This window comes from Trichogramma pretiosum, unplaced genomic scaffold (genome assembly GCF_000599845.2).
Source record: "Trichogramma pretiosum strain Unisexual culture from Peru unplaced genomic scaffold, Tpre_2.0 scaffold43, whole genome shotgun sequence".
In the NCBI taxonomy this organism is placed as follows: Eukaryota; Metazoa; Arthropoda; class Insecta; order Hymenoptera; family Trichogrammatidae; genus Trichogramma; species Trichogramma pretiosum.
In genome coordinates, this window is record NW_019640864.1 from 800061 (window position 1) to 821829 (window position 21769).

The 21769-nt window shown below is 44.4% G+C and overlaps 5 protein-coding genes across 5 annotated transcripts; 1 reads left to right on the forward strand and 4 right to left on the reverse strand.

Annotated features, from left to right (window-relative positions):
* Positions 1 to 10225: 10225 nt before the first annotated feature.
* LOC106649511 lies at positions 10226 to 12365 on the reverse strand. The gene is made up of 2 exons (XM_023457530.1): positions 11462 to 12365; positions 10226 to 11384 (listed from the first exon to the last, which is right to left on the reverse strand). Exons 1-2 carry the CDS (start codon positions 12312 to 12314, stop codon positions 10837 to 10839), a joined length of 1401 nt encoding a protein of 466 aa, XP_023313298.1. The 5' UTR covers positions 12315 to 12365; the 3' UTR covers positions 10226 to 10836.
* Positions 12366 to 12576: 211 nt separating this feature from the next.
* LOC106649510 lies at positions 12577 to 14454 on the reverse strand. The gene is made up of 2 exons (XM_014366948.1): positions 13692 to 14454; positions 12577 to 13184 (listed from the first exon to the last, which is right to left on the reverse strand). The coding sequence occupies exons 1-2, from the start codon at positions 14452 to 14454 to the stop codon at positions 12577 to 12579; spliced, it is 1371 nt and encodes a 456-aa protein (XP_014222434.1).
* A 327-nt stretch (positions 14455 to 14781) lies between these two features.
* Positions 14782 to 16611, reverse strand: LOC106649609. Its single transcript, XM_014367081.2, has 2 exons — positions 16528 to 16611; positions 14782 to 16429 (listed from the first exon to the last, which is right to left on the reverse strand). The coding sequence occupies exon 2, from the start codon at positions 16422 to 16424 to the stop codon at positions 14985 to 14987; it is 1440 nt and encodes a 479-aa protein (XP_014222567.1). The 5' UTR covers positions 16425 to 16429; positions 16528 to 16611; the 3' UTR covers positions 14782 to 14984.
* A 362-nt stretch (positions 16612 to 16973) lies between these two features.
* LOC106649620 lies at positions 16974 to 18641 on the reverse strand. The gene is made up of 3 exons (XM_014367094.2): positions 18568 to 18641; positions 17614 to 18383; positions 16974 to 17526 (listed from the first exon to the last, which is right to left on the reverse strand). The coding sequence occupies exons 2-3, from the start codon at positions 18338 to 18340 to the stop codon at positions 17003 to 17005; spliced, it is 1251 nt and encodes a 416-aa protein (XP_014222580.1). The 5' UTR covers positions 18341 to 18383; positions 18568 to 18641; the 3' UTR covers positions 16974 to 17002.
* A 1464-nt stretch (positions 18642 to 20105) lies between these two features.
* On the forward strand, positions 20106 to 21769 carry LOC111693250. The gene is made up of 2 exons (XM_023457519.1): positions 20106 to 21081; positions 21153 to 21769. Exons 1-2 carry the CDS (start codon positions 20301 to 20303, stop codon positions 21767 to 21769), a joined length of 1398 nt encoding a protein of 465 aa, XP_023313287.1. The 5' UTR covers positions 20106 to 20300.

Below are 21769 nucleotides of genomic sequence, written 5' to 3' on the forward strand. Positions count from 1 at the left end.
CACGAGACGAGTCCATCCGCACATAAACACACGCGCATATAATAACAATCAACAACAAATGATCGGGTGTGGAGAAGAAGTGAGAGGGGGCACTGCGAGGCAACAGCAGCCCATGTTTACGAAGGAGAAGTTTCGTTAAAGTGTAGCGCGATTACTCGTCATATTTCCCAATTCGTTGTGACGTATCGCGATACGTGATGCAGGCCAAGTTCGAATGGTAAAACTGCCAGTTACCGAACACTTCGAATTGAAAATATATTTTATACATAAAATGTATGAAATCGAATTGAAAAAAACTGGCAAATAATTCATCGTTTGTTTTCATTGAAATCATTTTTCAACAATTTAAACTTACTCAAATTTTTTAGCGCGCTTCGCGTGTCGTAGAATTGTTTAGAATAAAAATTTAATTTTCTTCTAATAAAATATAATTTTCATGCATAGTGAGAATTTCATGAACGAGGGTTACGTACATTCATTGTTGGATTGGAAATAATGAATTTTTTAGTAACTTCTTGTTTTGTTCTTACTGCATAAACCGTAAGAAATAATAAAAATAAATGTGAGTGCATCGATTTTATGACTCATGGTCATATAAATACGTAAATTGTAGTTTTATTAATAAATACCTATAAAAGATTCCCAATTCAAATTCAGATTTGCGCTTTTATTTGAAACATTTTACAGTAAAAATTTAACGGTGATATTTAGATAATTTGAAAATGTTATTATATCAAACATTACATTAGAAGTAATAAAAGAATCTTAAAGAATAGATAACATGACTGTTATATATGATATAACATTTTGTAATATCTGAAAGAAAAAAATCAAAATTCATAATTAAATTTACTTCATAATGGAAATTATTATACTTTCATACTAGACTGAAATTTTCAAAATTTAGTTCCAATAGTGTGAATGGTCCACATTTCAAGCCAGTAAATTTTCTTGATCTAGCCAACATCATAATTATATAAACTCTTTTTTCAACTGGAAAACCATACCACCCACAATTATAACTGTATAAAGGTTTTTGTTACTCTTAGTAAATTTGTTCAATAATATCATTTCCATTTTTATTTAAGAAAAAAAATTACCAGTGATAATAAACTTTTTCATTTGCATCTATGATTATTTGACCAACAAAAGTTATCATAAATGAAGCTGTAATCACAATAAGAAATATAGTGGCCATTTGTAGACAAGCTACAAAATTCGTTTTCCACAACGTGACAATCTAAAAATTGATAAAATATTTGAATAAACTTCTGGGAAGTTCCCGGAAGAGTTGTTGTACCAATAATCCGGAAACACTGAGCCCCCCGAAAATCACAACAGATCCCAAGAATAAAATTTTTTCTCCTGATACATTGAAAAATTGTAGTTGTCTATAATTTCATGATTATTACATTTACAGTTTTTTTCAAGATTCATCGTGTATTTGTTGAATATAAAATAAACCTTAGTGATTCGGCGTAATCACAATGCAGTTGAAGGATTTGGTTTTCAATAAATCGATTGACTTCTTCATTTCGATCAAAATATTTATCTCGAATAATCTCGCTCAGATAGTTTAATTTATAACTAAAGTCAATGATAAAAGTTGATTATACTTTATATTATTGAATGAATGGCTCTAGTGGAGTAAAAAACTCACGTTATTAGAAAAAACTGAAATCTGCTAAAAGAAATTTGACCAAGAATACTTGAAATCACTGCTACTATAAACAATCCAGCACACATAAATATCAATAAATCGCAAAAGAAAACAACATGAAAATTCTCTTTATGATTGATTATATAAGTTGCCGTTATCACATGAAACCTGCTAATGTTGTATCGCCCTGGCATTAAAATATTAACAGTGAATGGTAATGATATTGGCAAGGATGCATAAATGATGCTCAGAAAAATGATAAAAACAGAAAAATATATCGAAATGCGATAAAGGACATTGTTTTCTTGATCGAATATTAGCTTCTCATGCTTGTCAGTAATTTTTAAGTAATAAGCAGCTTTATCCTCCATGAGTCGCTGAAACTGAACATTAATATTAGTAAGACATAAACTGACTTCATCTCACACAAAGCGTAATAATTTTTGCATTTTGACGTAATGTTCGGATGTAAAGTATAGAGTGTACAACATTATAACAGCAATCGCCATTAACAGATCACATCCGCTCTTAATTTCATACTCGATCGACATCGTTTCTTTGTACACCCTCTTATAGTTCCCGTACATCTGTTTTTGGCACAAAAATGATTATTGATTCAGGCTAATAATTAATGCTTTATTTCTTACCACACAGAGGCCAAAATATGTTGCATAGCAAATTTAAAATGTTCTTAATACAATTTTTACTTCTTTTTTTTGAAAAGGCCACAAACCATTTAATCGAAGGGAAAATCTTGTCCAGTAATAAAGTTTTATCACAAGATTATCCGTATTTTTTGCTAACATTTTGAATTAGCTTAAAATACTCTTTGTCGCTCAAATATTATTTTGTACTAACTGAGCACGTTTTTATATGTTTTATCGTTTGATATAAATTATTTATATTTCATGTTTCAATTTTTTTTCTTCAATTCATAATATACCGATAGTCAGTTACGAGACAAAGAAATACACGCGTATTAATGTTGTGTTTTTCATACCGCAAAAAAAAGTCGAAGTACGTGTATTATTTCCCCGACTATTATTTGAAATGGTGAATTATATTAAATTTTAATTGTAAAAAAAAACAAGCCGAGTTCAAACATACTAGTTTCCCAATTGGAATAAACTCAAAAGCGTAACAAATAATAGTAACTTACAAATTTTGTTATAAAAATATTCATTTACTTGTAACTTTAACTGCATCTAAAACCACCCGTATGTCTCATATAAAATAAAAATACAACCTTTTTTTCTTTATTTGATGATAACATTAAGGGATCCTTTATTATTAATTTTTGTTCAATAACTAAAAATTCAAGTACATCATAAAAAGGACGATAACGTCAAAATTATGGCTTACGATAAGCTTATAAATAATAACATGTATTTACACAAGTATGACCGTCAGATGTTCTCAGACATCGTCCTCAAGACCCAATACAAAATCAGAAGACTTGACAAATGTAAACGCTCGATAATACTTGGATTATTAGTTAAAAAAAACTATCTTGTCCCATAGCCCCTGTGTCTCAGGAAGACATTCACATCCAAGAATTTCTATTTAAAATTATGGGAAAATGAAAATAAAAGTAATAAAAATAAAAAAATAAAGATAGTAATAAATGGCAAAATATGTTGATGTTCCTCTGCATTGAATGATTCAAATTTTGAACCCATTAAGAACCACCCATTTACCCAATCGAATCAAATTTAGACTTTTGTCTTTTAAATTATAAATTAAATTAAATTTTAGAGTACGTTACAGAATTAAAAATTACTGACAATTGCAGTACCGAGATAAGTGCAGACTCTTTGCTCCATTACTTAGTTTTGAGTAAACGGTCAAGTAGTTTGATTGTCTCTATTTTATTGTCAATTTTTGAAGTACATGCTATTGAGTCTATAAGGATTGAATTTATTCGATAAATTTTATTGTTATGAAAGCCAATAAATAATATGATGGAAAATAAATCGAGGCATTCATACGTACCCGGTTAAGGTGTATAGCTAAATAACGACGATTTATCATCGGATACGAGCCGACAGCTCGTATTACGTAATTGTTTCGCTTCCAGCAGAGATTACTTTTTATTATTATAATTAGGAATGGGCATAATCGTTTAACAGTTTAACAAGGAGATAGATAAAACAGAGTGATTCCAAACAATTTATACAGTTATTTATTTTGTATTTCACATATTATTTATTTCTTAAAAAACTCAAAAAGATTTTTGCCCCATCTCAAACCAGGAAATTTTAATCAAAATTACAGTTAATGAATTGTAGTAAGATCATGTCATCGGAGTAAGTTGGTCTTTAGAAAAACAAGATTTTGGAACTCCCAGCGTGCCTGACCTGCGAGTCAGCATATCCTTGCAGGCCATCATCAAGCAGTAGCTGCCATTGCCCTGATCGAATAATCTCGGCTCAAGATGGCCGGGACGAGCTCGCAGCCGAACTTGTAGATGTCCATCGAGCCCATAATCTTGCCGTGCTCGTCGATTCGGAAAATTCTGCGATCCTTTTCGCGGGTCGACGGGTCAAGACTGGTTTCCCTGCCGTCGTCTTCGACTCGGGGAAGTTTACCCTTACATCGCAGATCTTCCTCCTCCTCGAGGGTCAACATGAGCAGGAATCCACGATTGGCCGGCTCGTTGTTCAGGGTCAATTCCAGAAGGTCTCGATCGAGCTTCATGGACTTTTCCAGCTTCATGTTGCCCAAGAAATCGTACTGGAAGCAGGCGACCTTTCGTTCGACGTGATATCACAGGCCTATTGTGTCATGCTCGAGCGAATAGTCAAAATTAACTCTTTCGTATCGTTGACATCGATCTTTTTCGGATCGACGAAAACTTTGTAGCAATTTTACTTTTCCTGAAACGGGACATAACAATGAAATATAATCATCGAGGGCGAATAACAAAAAAATTACAGGTTTTTATAAAGATCGTCGCGATTTGAATGCTACGCTTAATTTGAAAAAAACCAACTCAATGCGAGCCAAGATGCTTACCGTATTTATAAATCAGAGTCATTTTAACCATTTCCGACGTCTTTTCAACGAACACATGTCCAGAATTGGGCGATCCTCGTATCAGTGGTGTGACCGAAAATTTCTGTGCCCCTGCCGACACTTGGTACGGCGAATCATCGTGCTTCACTCGCATCTCCACGGAATCGTACGTAGTCACGACGGTCCTTCCAGAGTAGGCGACGTAGTAGAAGCGATAAGTCCCGTCGACGTAAGGCACGAAACTGAGCATATTCGCATTGAATGTCGTATTGGGCGTCACGTTGGTCTAGTCGAAGCTGCATTCATCGGAAAATTCAACCTTTACCAACTTGACAGATTTCCACGTGGTGTCGTTGGCTTTGATGTCGCCGACTTGACCGTAAACCAGGAGATTTTTCCTGTAAGGCGACAGTACCACAAAGTCCAGATAATCGGTTCTACACTGTCTGTGCAGAAGGCACAGCTTGTGGTCCGTTCGATTAAACACATTTGGAATGAAAGTGAGATATTTTTCTTTGGTAAACTCTTCTACAGAGTAGAACAAGCGTCTTCCCACCCAATTTTCGTCTTCTATATTGAAGAAACTATCGAACGTGTAAATTTTAACTCGCTTCCCATTCTCTGTGTATTCTTGATCAGCCAAAGTTTCTCTGAAAAATCCGTAATGCAGGAGCAAAAAATTGAAAAACAATACGACAACGGCACGCTTCATCTCGTCTTGAGCTGTTACTCGTGTCGCAGTTGCGGGACGACTTAGACAGCAGAATCGGCGGAGATGAGAAAACAAGAAACATGCGTATATTACATCACGCAGCTAAACGATTAGTTTTGCTCAAATGCGAAAGTAAGGTACCTTACTTTTTACTTAAAACCAAAAAAATAGAAATTCACCGAATATTTTTAAAATTAACGACTCGAATTGAAAAGTTGTTTTTTTTGCTTCCTCTATGAGGAAGCTCTGTGATGGGCTCGAAAACGAAATTTTGAACCAGACCTCGTAGGACAATTTGGTTTATATATTTGGAAATTACATTGAATTACCAACAAATGTCTATATGAATTTTTGTTTTCTCGGCCTTTTGGCTAACATAGAAATGTGGTCCTGATGGTCGTGATCTATTGGTACTTAGGACACTAGACAGTGAATCAAAATTTGAAAATACGAATTTTCACGCGAATAACCGATGCCTTTTGTTAATATTATTTTTTATGAGTAAGCTCTTTGCCAATAAATTAGCAGCGTTTTTTTTTATTTTTATCAACAGCCGTAGATTATGTAAAAAACTGTTACATTATTCGAAATCAAAAAATGAATTCGAAAAATTTGACTAAGGTATCATGCTATACTATCAATCCATTCGAAATGATTGAGCGTGTTCTCTTTCAAAGTAAAAATGAAAAATTGAAACCAAAATTATTCAAGGTATTATTTTTTTTTAAACTACGTTTGTACCTTTATTTTGCCGAATCAAGGACATTTTTGTTGTTTTTTAGAAGAATATATAATAAAAATCATAACAAAATTTTTGAAAACTTTCATTTCTCGCTCTACTCCCTGTTATCTCCACACAAGATAAGTATTGCGTAAAAGGAAACGTGGCCTTAACTATCTGCGGCATCTACGTTCAAAACGAAATATTCCGAACTCGTACAAATGTTACTTTTCGTACAATCGTCGTTAAAATCGATAGAAAGAGCGAGCCTATCATTGTCGTGCGTAGTTTGACCCTAGGGATGTGTAACGTATCTTACATTGTGTACGACTCGATAATTTGATACTGTAAATGAATAAATTGTAAAATCGGAAAGGATGAAACGGAAAGTAAAAGAAAACCTGGACTTAAACTATCTGCGGCATCTACGTTCAAAACGAAATATTCCAAACACGTACAAATGTTACTTTTCGTACAATCGTTGTTAAAATCGATAGGAAGAGCGAGCCTATCATTGTCCTGCGTAGTTTGACCCCAGGGATGTGTAACGTATCTTACATTGTGTACGACTCGATAATTTGATACTGTAAATGAATAAATTGTAAAATCGGAAAGGATGAAACGGAAAGTAAAAGAAAACCTGGACTTAAACTATCTGCGGCATCTACGTTCAAAACGAAATATTCCAAACTCGTACAAATGTTACTTTTTGTACAATCGTCGTTAAAATCGATAGAAAGAGCGAGCCTATCATTGTCGTGCGTAGTTTGACCCAAGGGATGTGTAACGTATCTTACATTGTGTACGACCCGATAATTTGATACTGTAAATTAAAATATTCTGAAATCGGAAAGAATGAAACGGAATGTAAAAGGAAACCTGGTCTCAAACCATTTGCGGCATCTACGTTCAAAACGAAATATTCCAAACTCGTACAAATGTTATTTTTCGCATAATCGTCGTTAAAATCGATAGGAAGAGCGAGCCTATCATTGTAAAGCGCAGTTTGACCTAAGGTATTTGTAAAGTATCATACATTGAGAACGACACGATCATTTTGATACTGTAAATTAAAATATTTTTTAATCGGCAAGAATAAAACGGAATGTAAATTGTAACCTGGTTTCACACTTTTTTCGGCATTCATAAACGAAACGGAATATTCCGAACTCGTACAAATGTATTTTTTCGTAGAAAGGTCATTAGCATCGGTCGAAAGTGCAGGGGATGGGGACGGAATATGTACTTAGCATATGTTACACATTCATAGTGCAAAATATCTTTCATTGAACCGCGACGAATGATGTAAATATTAAAAATTAGAAAATTGTAAAATTGTCTCTGAATTAATTACGATGTTATTTAGTTAGATCTGTTGCAATGTATTGAATTTTGTAAACATATTATAGAATTGTCCCAAAAAAGTAACAAAAGATTATTTAATGATATTGTAATTTATTTTAGAAAATTTCAAACTTTTATTCTCTCACCATTACATGAACTCATTTTTAGTATTGATTTTTTCTACCAGGAAAGTTATTTCTAAAATCTTATTAATAGGATCAATTTTATGTATTAGCATTAATTAGCAATTTTATGTTTGTTTTTAACCACTTGAAAAAAAGTACAGGAAACCTTTATTTTACGCGGTAGATGCGTTCAACAAAAGTACCATACACGTCATGGGGGATGGGATGTGTACATAATCTATCATGATGATGATACGATGAAAAACTGTCAATGTGACATGATTTATGGTTTTTTTAATGAAAAAAAATCAGTTACTGGTGATCTTATAGTATTTTGAATTAAATCTTTGAAAAATTGTTCATTAATTTTCCATAATATTACGCACATTTTGCACATTTATGCCCCCTTTTCCGAGTCATGAGTCGCACTTTCTGGTAACACGAACGTATTCGAGTGCAATGCGAACGCAGCGGTGCCAGAATGTGCGACTTATGCCACAGAAAAGCGTGCCATAAATATGAACTCATGCCACGCAGTGCTATAAAAAAAGTAAAGCTAGCCCTCGCTCGAATCACTCGGTCGAAAATTCTACCGGGGCGAAAATATCGCCCAAGACGATCAGAAGGTGACTCGCAAGCTGTCGACGCAGGTCACGGAGACGGCGAAGGTTGCGGCGCCCGGGACATTGTCGATGCGCGGCTCGCACAGCGTCATCGCGCAGTAGTCCCTCTCCTCGTTCTCGAAGAAGACGCTCTTGGGCGTGTACAGGTACTCGTTGCAGTTGGCCTTGGGCAGGCGCGTCTCGCCGTACTGGTGGCCGACGACGCTGAACTCGCGCAGCTCGTACTCGTTCGTGTCCGAGGCGCAGAGCGGATTCTCGGGGCAGCGGCTGAGCAGCAGCAGGAAGCCGCCGTTGGGCAGACTGTGCACGCCGTAATCCGTTACCTCGTGCTCGGTCTCGACCACGACGTCGGGGAACAGCTGGCGACTGTACAGGTCGTTCTGGATGCACTTGAACTCGCGATTCCAGCCGCTGCAGAAGCTCAGGAAGCCGTTGGCGTTCGAGAAAGCCAACTCGGGAGTCTTGGTCTTGCCGTCGTGGTACTCTTTAAGCTTGACCGGGGTCTCTGCAATATGCCCCGTGGGTCGTGACGATTAGTATTTATAATAAATTAAGCGTTTTCATGAACGATTTCAAATGAAATTTTGCGCTTACGCTGTCCCATGAGTTTGGAAAATCGGCCGAACTGCGTGGCGGTGACGGGATCGAAGATCTTCTCCATCAGCAGTATGCCATAGGCACCGTAGGGTGGCAAGATGGGCGCTATGTCCACCTCCTGCACGTCCGAGGGATTGACGTTGAACCAGGGCTCGGGCTCCTTCATCACTCGGCCGCGCAAGTCCAGGTGCACCTGACAGAAGACTTCCCGGCACACGCCCTCTCGGGCGTCGGCCAGCACGACTACGTGATCGTCGACCTCGGCCACGGCCTCGGCCCAGAGCGGCTCGATCCTGCGGTCGCGGGTGACGATCGACTCGCAGTCGCTCATGCGCACCGTGGTCAGTCGCCACAGGGACTCGTCGGGGTTCTCCTCGTGCCACGAGACCAGCACGTACTTGCCGAAGATCGGCGCGACGACGAACTTGTTGTGCACGAAGGATTGGGGCTTGCTCTTGTCGACCGCCAGTATTACCTCGCACGATTGCTGGGTGGGCGCGTCGCGTTTACGAAAGTCCTCCAGGTAGACGCGGCACTTGGCGTCGTGGTCGGTCAGGTCGCAGACGATGTAGGCCAACTGGCCGTTCTTCATGGAGATACTGGACACGCCCAGGGTCAGGCCCGGGAAGCTGTGCGGGATCGTTCGAGTGGCCGTGATGTTTCTCGGCCGGTATTGAGCATTGGTCGCGACGACGAACAGCGCCAGCAACGCCGCCGTTAGTTGGGGCCCCGTCATTCTCTCACGCCTGTTGAACAAAAATTTGAGTGATTGACTCGCTTTTGCAACTCTACGCACCGATCTTGAGACGATTTCACTTGAAAACATTCATCGGCACTGCACTTTTAATGCACAATTAGAGTACAAATTAAACGCATTCGTACGATGTTGAAAAATTAAATTACATTTACAGAAAAAGATGAATATGAATTACGTACTCTAAGATTCGAGCTTCTTCACTAGACACGCGTCAACTTCGGACTGATGGACCAGCCGCGGAGCTAAAAAATATAAACGCAAAACTTGTTTTGACACGGGGCTTTGTTACGAAATCTCTTTCGCTCGCGCGCGTGTGAACGAAATTTCACACTTTTTCAAAGGATGGCTCGCAGGCACAGTGCCGAAATTTGCCTATTAATTACGCCGGGTTTGGCCCGCGTGTAAGCATCATTCAAAGTTTCACTCTGCGTAAGCGATATTCTCAGTTTTGATATATTTTTTGTCCGAGCTGTCTTTCAAAATGTGTTACTTTTGGTATTCCACGCGGGTTTACACAGACGAAAATTGTTATATTTGTCACGCTCGCATGAAAAATCCAGTTCTTTTGTCCTCTATGAAACAAGCAGACATGTTATCTGTTCTATTCGTGCATCATATTTAATTCGAAAAATAATTTTGTAATTCTTGTTAGTTTGCGAAGACTCCTCGGTCAATAGAAAATTAGACGATTTATTATTGAAAATAACAAGCTACATTTTGTTAGAACAATTTTAGATTACATTATAACATGTTCGCCTAGTTACTAAATCATACTTTTAAGATTTAAAATTCTGTCACACTAGTAAGCATGGATAAAATTTGAATATTAATGTCAAACAATTTTGAACAAATATTTGCCTTTTTTTCTGGCGCATATAGAATTATTATATTTGACATGCATGAATACGAAAGGAGGCCACAGTAAACGGAGACTACAATTTTGGACACATCCTCATTTTTCGTCTTTGACCGGCTTAGACACTTGCGAGCACCAATGCTACCTTAAAATTCTCTTCTTTGAAATAGATGTATTTCTTGATAAAAAAATGTATACTTCTTGTTTAATTAATTATAAAGTATAATCAGTATCATAGTGATTTATGTTTATCGCGTATTTGGCAGAGAACTCCCACCATTCAAGTATGTTCCCAGTCAGTATAGCCATTTTTGCCACAGTCAATGAAATGATATTTAAAACAATATTTATTTCCGTATAACAAAGACTTTACTGTAGATTCATTTCACGTGCAACGTCCCTGAATGCTGAAAAAAAGTTCCTGAACTATTTCGGCGTTTCGCCGAGAAGTGATAAATTCAAGCAGTCAACGGTTACGTCGAACGGGCTCTCAAGCGCGTCAATCTGATCCCCGTCATAGCAAGCCGTCGCCAAGCAAAACCTGTCGGGCTCGTCCTCGTCGCGGTAAATGCGACCCTCGGCTCGGCTCAGCTCGCTGTCGCACTCGCGCTTGTCGAACTTCACGTCCCTGGAATCGGAGCCACCTCCTCGCGCGTGATAAACGTTCTGGGTACCGCGGCAGTCTCGGTCGACGCACTCGGCGTAGGTCAGCAGCATCCGGTGATTTCCCGTCGTGGCGATGGCCATGTCCCGCGGCTCGTACGGCACGTCGATCGAGTAGATCACGCGAAAGTCCTCGACCCTGTACTGCTGACAGTGAATGATCCAGCCGGGATGGCTGCGCGCCTTCATCTGCACGGCCATGCTGACGACGCCGTCCGTGCCCGCGGCCGAGTAGGCGACGCGTCTGTGTCCGCGATGCGTTTCTTTGGGGAAGTGCACGTAGTCGAAGATCACGTGCGCGCTGTAATTGCCTGCAAATAACGCGTAAGATTGTCAATCAACCGTTAGGCGTCACACCGACGGGCGACAGCTTATCTAGCTTACTTACCGTCGATCCGATCCGCGGCGTGGCTCTTCAAAATCGTGATGCGCTCCGTCAGTCTGTCGTAGGCAGCGGATGGTGTCTCCTCGTCTTCCAGCCGCTCGCGAAAGTCTTCGATGAGCATGAAGTGCGCGTAGCGTCCCGTTATCTTATCTTCCTCGAGCAGCACGAAGTCGAGATACTCGTAACTGACGTTGCCTCGACGCTCGTACAGCGGAGTTATGGTGCTGGCGGCGACCGGCGGCGACGACGACGCCACTGAATTATTATCGTCGAAACCGACGATGGTCACGCAGTAAGAGTCGCGGCACTGCTCCTTGTCCACTAGCACGACGGCGAACTTCGCGTCTCTCTTGAACGGCAGAACTTTGAGGATCGTCGCCTCGCGCTGCCACGGCTGCCGCCGCAGTCCGCAGCTCGACCAGTCCAGGATGGCGAGGCCCGGCACGCTCGACGAGCCATTCGCGTCGCGCCAGTTGACGACGGCCCAGCGTCCGTCGGCGTGATTCGCGATCGCGATCTCGTCGACGCGTCCCGCCTCGTGAACACTGCTCAGCTCGATCCGGCACTCGTACTTCGGCTGCAGATCCTCGTAGAGGTAAAACTGACACGCCTTGACGCGTTCATCTCCATCGCAGTCGGCGTGAGCGAAGAACTTGCCCGTCAGTGCGTCAGCGGCGTCGAATACCACGAGCTTCTCCGTGGCCGGATGTGTCCAGACTCGATGCTCGACGGCTGCTTTTGGCTCGATGGTTGTCGTCGTCGTTGTCGTCGAGTTTCGAATGTCCTGTACGACCGGCAAATCATAAAATCCGGCCACGAGTAAGATTATCGCGCTGAGACTTTTAAAGAATTCCATTTTCGCGAGAGCAAATAAAAGAAAAAGATAAAATACTGTATGCGAGCTGGCCACGCGCGCGCACAGCTATTGCGTGACTGAACGACGACGATTCGTCACCGAGCGAGCGAACGCCAAGATTGTGATGAGCAGTCGGCAAAGATTGCGTCGATATTATAAAAGTAAATGATAAAGAATAGATCGATAAACTAAAGTTTTGTTAAATTTATCAAGACACGAGTGTACATTTTGTAAATTTTTTATTTATTACACATTAAAGAGTCTACGCTTTTTGAGTGAAATCGTCGTGAGAGAAACAATTCTTCGCCACTCCCATGGCTGCATGCCTGAGAGTCGTCGAGTCCCAGCAGATCATGGCCAGGCAGTAGTTGCCGCCGCCCAGGTCGAAGAATCTCGGCTTCATGATCTTCGGCTCGAGCTCGCAGCCGAACTTGTAGATGTCCATCGAGCCCAGAATCCTGCCGCGCTCGTCGATTCGGAAAATTCTGCGATCCTTTTCGCGGGCGATCGGGGCGAAGGTCCGCTCGGCGCCGTCGACGAAGCGACGCTTGTCCACGTTTCGCAGACCCTCGTCCTCCTCGAGGGTCAGCATGAGCAGGAATCCGCCACGATTGGCCGGCTCGTTGTGCAGGGCCAGCTCCAGCAGGTCTCGATCGAGCTTCATGGACTTTTCCAGCTTCATGTTGCCCGCAAAGTCGAACTGGGAACAGGTGACGCTTCGTCCGCCTTGGAAGCACAGACCTACGGTGTCGTGCTCGAGCGAATAATCGAATTGATATCCGTGGCTTCGGCGCAAGTATCGGACGTCCATTGCTTCCTTGGGAGGTAGTTTAGGGATGTATTTGTGATTTTTCAGCAATGTGGCTTTTCCTGATAACAAGAAAGAAAGACCTCGATTAATTTTGTTTGTCAAGGTGAAAGGCGGGTAACATAAATTAAGGGTCAATTTTAAAAAACGTTTTCCAGTCATTTTTTTTCTACATTTGACATTTTAAACGTCAATTCAAACGACATAGCTATAAATTATATAAAATATTTCAAAACCCTGCTTTGACATGTATAATTATTTTGATTTTGCTACCTGTAAACTTACAGATAGCAAAGATTAATAATAGTTGAAAGTTGGTCTACAATTTTTAAAATATAATTAAATGATCATCTTTAGATCATTTAAAAAGCATTCAATATTTTTAAAATAATTTAAACAGAAAATTTTCCAAAACAAGCCAATAATTTTTACCGAAATAGATGTCATAAATGTCCGACTAAATTAAAAAAAAAAGAAAACAGATAATTTTACCCAAGATGTCTCGTCCGATATCTCAATTATTTCACTAAAACAATTCACACAGAGGGTTGGATAATCATATCGCTCACCGTATTTATCGATCAAAGTCACGCAGAGCGATTTGTCGGTCTTCTCGATGAGCAAGTGTCCGGAATCGCGGGTGCCTCGCCGCAGCGGCACCACCGACAGCTCCTCGGTGTCGGGCGCCACGGGGAACCACGAGTCGGTGCGCTGGACTCGTCTGCCCTGTGGATCGTAGGTCGTCCTCACGGTCCGGCTGTTGGCCGGTCCGACCACGTAGACGAAGTCGTAGGTGCCGTCGACGTAGGGCAGAACGTTGAGCAACGAGATCGCGTCGTCGCGCGCGTCGAGAGTCATCTCGGTGACTCGGGCGCCGCAATCGGCCAGCTGAACCCTCGCCAGGCGAATGCGCTTGTTGTCGAGGTCCGCCGCGGCCTCGATCGAGCCGTAAACCACGAGATTTTTGCTGTACGGCGACAGCAGGGTAAAGTCGAGCTTTTTTTGATTCGTCTCGCTGGGCAGCTTCTGATAGTCTTTCAGCAGTGGGCACGACCAGTGGTCCGTTTGATTGAACAGGTCCGGCACGAGCATGAGGAAGCGTCGTCCTGCTGCAGCCTCTTCGAAATTCTTGTCCACGTCTCTGTAAGCGTAGAACAAACTTCGTCCGACCCAGGCATCGTCGCTCAGATTGTCGAACGAGTCGGGATCGTACAATTTAGCCGGCAGGGGCTCGCGATCGATGCGTGATTTTCCAAGCGCGCCGAGCGTCCGATCTGCCGAGTGAAGAGAGAGAAAAGTGAAAAGCAACGCGGCTACCACCGACGGCTTCATAATTTTGTCGTCTGTGCGGGGCGAGCTGTGCTGCTCGCGTCACGATCGCGGGCCGACTCGAGTCTGCGAGCGAGAGATGAGAATATGGGAAAGCTGCTGCTGCTGCGAGTCCCGGTGCGATTATTTGCCAGCTCGCATTCGCATCGCGCAGCAGAGGCCTTTTATCACGAACCGATAGCGGAAGCAGTGGTATGCACAATAATATTGCGCTGCGTGTATAACGATTGTTGTTGTTTCGCTGCGCGAGATGCGAGAGGCATTGTCGATCATTTTTCATTAATTCACACACGAAGAATAAGGGATTATATTTAATAGCGAGGCAGATCGTTTCGATTGAAAAAAAAAGTATTATTTATTTATGATCCATATTGAAGTCGTATATAGAATATATGTACAGAGTATACATATGATAACTTAAAACCTATCGTAAGAGTATAAAATTGTATCAAACGGAACATAAACAAAATCAATTGATCACATCGTGTGTGTGTGTTATTTATGTACAATTAAAATCACCATCGTCGTCCTCATCATGGACGCATGAACCAATCCTTCTTATTAATTTTAAGGCTCCAGTCGACGTTTTGCCGGGAGATGAGGTCGCTGTCTGTGAAGCAGTCCCTGCCCAACTTCACCGTTCTGTCCCTCTCCTGGTTCTTGTTCTTGTACGACGCCACGAAAAAGTCCTCGTAGCAGGCATGCGTGAAGCAGTATCTGCCCGGGCCCATCTCGTACAACTTGCCGCTGGCCCGATTTATGTGACGGCTGCAGGAGCGTTTCGGGATCGTGTGCACGGTCTCCAGTAGGTCGCTGTCCAAGCCGATCCTCGCCACCCGGAACGCATTATGGGTTTTGCTGTTGCACATGCGGTCCCTGCAGCCGGCCATGACCAGCAGCATGCCGCCACCCTTCTCGGCGGCCAGATTCATCACGGCCATCTCGTGGAAGTAGCCGAGCGCGGGGTCCACGTCGAACGTGTGCTCGAATTGCAGCCTGCCGTCGTCGTCGTATTGGCTGCAGATCAGCACCATGTCCTCCTTCTTGGCGCAGATGCCGATGTAGCCGGCGTGTGTCGAGTAAGCGATGCGCTCGTACGGATTTAACCAGCGCCACCGAGAGAACAAGTCCAGCACGGTGTATCTGCGCAGCCGGATGGTCTTGTGCTCGGTTTCGTGGCTCAGCAGGCGTTTTCTCTGCTCGGGCACGGGTTCCGACCTACCCTTGCCCCATCCTTGGATCAAGGCCTCGGCGAGCACCGGTTTATGGTTCACCTGCTGGAACAGTTCGATCATCAGAAAGTCTTCCAGCACCTCCGTATCTTCCTGGAGCGGCGCCAAGATGAAGTTTTCGTCGTCGAATAACTGCCTGAACCAAGGTCGGGGCCCAATTGGACTGCCTTCGTCGGTGAACCTTATCCAGCACCTCCGCACGTTCCGGCTTCCCGGCTTGTGGTAACACTTCATACCCTTTGTAGAGCCTTTGACTATCACGTAAAACGATCTCTCGTAGACGATGAACTTTACGGGCTCGAACTTATCCAAACCCATGGGCTGATGAATTGAGCAGGTATTGAAGTCCACTATACTTAGTTGCCATCTGCGCGCGCTCAAGGTCGGGATGAACGCGCTGACGATGGCTTTGTCGGCGCCCAAAAGCAACAGTTTCACCTGGCCCGGCTTCAAGCTATCGTAATACGTCGTCACGTCGAAGGTGCAATTGCGATCATTGACTCGACGGATCCACTCGAGCTCGTCGGTGCGGGTAATCGTGCAGGTGCGGTTTATGCTGCCATCGTTTTCCGGGCAGAGGGCGTACACGTGAGACCTTTCGTTGTACGCTTCCTCGTTGAAGATCAGATTTACGCCCGGCAGGTAGTGCTGCCAGTAAGAGCTCGGTAACTGGTCGGGCAATGAGGCCCGGAGGCTCGTCACCAACAAGAGCAATGAAAGGATTTTCGCCACGGTATGCATACCGTCTGTACGACCAACGAAAAAAAAGCGAAAAAATCGTCAGAATATCGAGAGTCGATGAATTCGTCTGTGAGAATTATCGTGATCGTTGAGCTACGCTTACCTTTGTTGACGTGTGTACTGTCAATAGCGACTCAAGCGGTCGACTGATTGAAGGCAAAATTGATGTAAAGATCAACATTGTAATTACAATAAGGTATATGCCCCTATTTTCGATCATGTCCCTGTATTCGATCAATAATTAATATTAACAACTTAATTGTACGTAAGAACATTTTTTTTAATAATTGGCTGAATGAATCGAACATTTTCAACAGAAATGCATTATTCAAAATCAGATATCAAGTTTCAACCCTATATAAAAAATGGATTTAAATTTAATCGAAATTAGGGCCTAACTGATAGAAAATAGGGCGTATACCTTATAAGGCTCTATCCCACCAGAGTTACGATTTGATTCGATTTTCAAGTCGACGAAACTTGGTGTTTATCGAAATAAATTATCGCAACAACAGTTTACAGATTTATTTTTATTATTCTTATCGTACAAATATCAGGATATTAAAAAAGAAAATAATCTAAAAGTCGAGCTTGAAGTCGTCGCCGCTGTAGCAAGACCGTTCGAAGGTGAAGCGCTGCATCGAGCGCAGATCCGTCTCGATGCATCTGAGCACGAGGCAGTACTCGTCCTCGCCCTGCTCGTTCTTGCTCTCGTAGAACTTGTCCTCGAGCTGCTCGCCGATCAGCTGGCAGCCCGGGCGCTGGGCCTGGCTGCGCACCGAGCCCTGCCGATCCACCCGGGCCAGGTGATAGGTCTTGTGGCCGAGGCAGTGGCGATCCTGGCAGACCAGGCTCAGCAGCAGGAAGCCGTTGTCGGGCAGATTGTGCATGGTCATGCGGCCGACGCTGCGCGTCTTGGACTCGAGATGATAGGGCAGGCTGAGCTCCTGCTGGCCCTTGTGCTTGCCCTCGCGATTGAACTGGCTGCACTCGAGGTTCGAGTGGCGATCGACGCAGACGCGGATCGAGTCGTGGCCCGTCGAGTAGGCGATCTTGCTCGTGTCCTCGACGTCCGAGTAGTGGCGGGCCATCTTTACTTTTCCTGCGAGGTGGCGACAAAAAAAAAAAAGAAAGAATTATTCAACGTGACGTGAAAAAATGACGCGAAGGTGCTCGCTCGATGTCGTACCGTCTTTCCTGGTGAGCTGAACGTGAGCCACTCCGTTGCTCTGCAGCTGGATCACCAGGTACTCGTTGTCGCCGACCGACGCGACCATCATCTTCTTGGCCTGCTCGGGCACCTCGATCCAGGCGCTGGGGGCCTCCACGACGATGCCCTGGTCGTCGAGTCGGGCCTTGCAGTACTTGTCTGCGCCGCAGAGCCTCTTGCTGCTAAAGACGACGTTGTAGCCGCCGCCCCGCTCGAGCGGCACGATCTTGGCGAACTTGTCGTCGCGCACCTTGTCCAGGGGGAAGCTGGCCTCGGTCATCTGGCAGCTCGGGAACTGGACGTTGCGCAGCTGGAGGAGACTGCCGCCGGCCTCGAGCCAGGCCACGACGACGCGATCGCGCGGCTTCAGCGGCTCCACGAGCACCTCGCGACGCTCCACGTTCTCCCAGAGATTGGCGCCGATCTGCAGAGGGCACGAGTGATAATACTCCGGTGGCTGGCCGTCGTCGCCGAACACGTCCGACCTGTAGTTGAGCTGGCATCGATGCTGGCCGTTGGAGGGATCGACCTCGAGCTCGCACCTGACGTAGGCGGCCCGGTCGGGCGCCGCGAAGCTCGGCGGGGTGACGGCGAACAGATCGTCTTTGGCGCTGTCCAGCTGCAGCACGGTTATTGACTCGCCGGCCGATAGCAGCGGCATAAAGAGCGCGGACAAGAGCCCCGAGACGATAAGTCGGAGCGCCATATTGCGAACAAAATTTATTTATATTTCAATGCGCTATGTCAGTCTGTGGAAGAATAAAACAAGAGAATCGATGTAATGCGCGATGTTATATTCCGCGAGGAGACGAGAACAAAGCTTACGATTCGTCGAGTCAAGTGTAAATATATGTGTGTAATAATATTGTGCAACAAACAAATCCGTTTATAAAAAAAGTATAAAGTTTAATCTGTATACTTCGAGAAACTTACCAGACTCTCATTTATATATTACGCACGCACACACACACGACTCGGCGCGTGCTTACGCGAGCGGACGATTAATGGAAACTAGCTTGTCTGCACTCGCGACGCAAGTTTAAATACTCCTCATTGACTTTATCATCTGTTTCGGAAGAGAAACAGCGGAAAAACAAAAAAAAAAGCTCGAGCGCGCGAGATACGAGGAGCAGCACTTGTGCTACGCAGTACTACTATATACGCGCGGATATTACATTGTGTGTATCGTTTTACGATAAAGCGGACACATTTCGGATTCTAATTAACAATGCTCGGCGACACGTGTGACTGTATGTATCCAATGTAGCATATTGTAGAGGAAATGCCACATTGTGCGACCTTTACAATGGTACACTGATAATACTAAGCGATAAAAGACAAAAATTATAAACACGTGAAAATTTTTTTCGAATATAGGACAATCTTAGCCCTTAGCAACTCTTGTCGCAATGGAGCATTTCCCTTCGGTGACCTTTGAATTTTTATGCCACTGATAAAAAAAATCATATCTTTTAGGCTATCAACAATTGAAATTTCGTTTGCCGTCTAGCCATTAAAATTAGCTGAAACGATCATTAAATAATGTATCAAGGCTAGAAAATAATCATGTTTTCTTATAGTGCATGAAATAAAATTAGGCACTTGGCAAAGCATTCTATTTCATTCATGTACACGAATTTTACACTGTATTATTTATATCTATGAGTTTATGTAAACAAACAAGCTCGGCAACGAGTCATGCTCCGTTTTCATACATGATATTCATAAACGAAGCGGCTTCACGCGCATAGATTGACAATCATAATATTCATGCGAAGAAAGTGTCACGCTTTTCGAACTCATCGTCGCGTTGTTCGACTGGTTTTTGCCGCTATTGGTGCAGCTACGAGTGCAGGTAGGATAGCGCATAATATACGACCAAGTAGCGCGACGAGATGGGATCGTTAAATTTGATGGAAATTGGCACACGAGAGTAGAGCCTCGTTTTGAAGCAAGCCATCGATGAAGCGATCGTGAGAAAATTCCTTTGTTTTGTATACGTTATGTCGTGCTCGCGCATAATGAGCAAAACAAACGTCTGCACGCGTGCCGCGATACATGCACTACTGACGCGTGTGTGCCCCGCTGATTCTCATCTTAGAGCGGCACACTCACACACACACGTTTTTAGCTTTGAGCTCAAAAGTTGAACGAAAAAAAGGAGGAAAAAAATGGAAAGAATATTAACGGTGAATTTTCGCTCGCCCGAGTCGGCCAGGATGCGTTCGTGCGTGTGTTTACGGCGAAGAGCGTGTAAATATATATAAATAGTCGCGCGCAAAAGAGAGAGAGAGAGAAAGAGACTCGATCGTTAAAGCGCGAACAAAATTAAAAAGCCACGCGGAAAACCGCTAGGCTCGCTCGTTCGCTCGTCTTTTCAGCGAAGAAGTGACGGGGCACGACGGACGTATATGCCCATAGTATAAAGTTATGCGCAAAACATCTTGTACACATTTTCAGTTTTCACCTTGTACTTGTTTGGTGAACGCGCGTGTCAGTGCGTCGCTACTACTGCGCCGATTAAGTGCGAGCTTTCGTGAGTCGCTCTCCGCGGGTTCGAGTGTCCAAAAAAAAAGTCGATATACACAGCGATCGCTGCTGTTCTTTGTTTTTCTTTCATAAATTTTTAATCAATTAAGTAAGTGAATCGTGCACACCTCGCAACAATGAGAGCATGGAGCCGAAGCTCGATCATCCTGGCGATTCTGTGCCTCAACTGCTTGCTGGCGGGCAGCCGAGCTAAGCTCAAGAAGCTGACCAAGCACCAGAACTACCTGAAGAACATGATCGACTCGAGCAAGGTGGCGTTCTACAACACGAGCGTCGTGCACGCCCAGTGCCTCTACGAGACCAACTGGACCTCGAACAATTGCACGTTCCATCTGGACCGGTACGGCTTCGACGACGACCCGACGCGCAAACTGTCCTGCGCCGTGCAGCTGCGCGCCAGCGACGTGGCCGAGGACCAGGACCAGGTCGTCGTCACCACGGACATCGGCCTCGTGCCCTTCGGCAGCGACAAGACCATCGTCCACTGGACGGTGAAGACCGAGGACCACAAGGCCCAGGTGTATCGCATCGCCGTGCTGCACTTCGCCGAGGACTGCCGGCTGGACTACACGTCGCTCGACATACCCGAGCGCTCGAGCGCGGGCCACTTCATCACCTACGACGACAAGTTCGAGATCGTGTTCTGGGAGCGCGTCGACGCCAACGACTCCAATCTCAACATCTACAAGATGTCGATGGACGACAGGGGCAAGATTCTGAGCAACGCCGTGACTCTCTTCAGCAACGACAAGAACAACGACGTCAAGTATCTGCAGCTGGTGCCGCTGCCCGTCAACAGCTTCTCCAAGAGCTACCTGCTGATCGAGCAGAACTATCCGGACGGTACCAACGGCTTCGGAGGACGCAACGCCATCGTCTCGCTCTTCGGTGACGACGGTAAGACTGATTGTAGCAAGCAAGTGCGATACCGATCGTGAAAATCCATATTTCTCTCTGTGTATTAATAGGTACCAAGCTGCCGCTCAAGAGCTACCCCGTCATACTCGACCAGAACAAGGTCGAGTACGTGAATCCGATCTACTCGACGGCTCACGACCTGATCGGCACCTGTTCGCGCCTCGATCACCAGGTCAGCTGCGCCCAGTACGATCTCGACGGCCAGGCCAAGTTCGACGTCACCCTCGACTTCAAGCGCCAGCTCCAGGAAATAGCCATGCTGAATCTGCCCGCGGGTGGCTTTCTGTTGCTCACGGTCCAGTGCGCCGATCCCAAGTGCCACGGGCGCGAGCATCGCTACCGCGTCAGTCGTTTCGACGACAAGGGCGCCAAGGTGGCCAGCCTCAAGGACGAGAAGTACGCCTGCTCGGGCCTGAATCGCACCACCAGCGCGAGATTCTTCGAGACCGAGCTCACGGGCGAGTACTGCGTCTCGCTCATGTGCAAGGAGAAGTATCTGTATCACGTGAGGCGCGACCGCGGCGAGGTGTTTCGCCTGGACGCCAAGTGCTTCGGCGAGAAGGACCTGAAACCGGTGCAGCAGGCCAACAAGGGATTCTTCGAGTCGGTCGAGGAGTTTTTCGACGGTCTCTTCGACTCCACGACGGCTGGACTCTTTACTCGATAA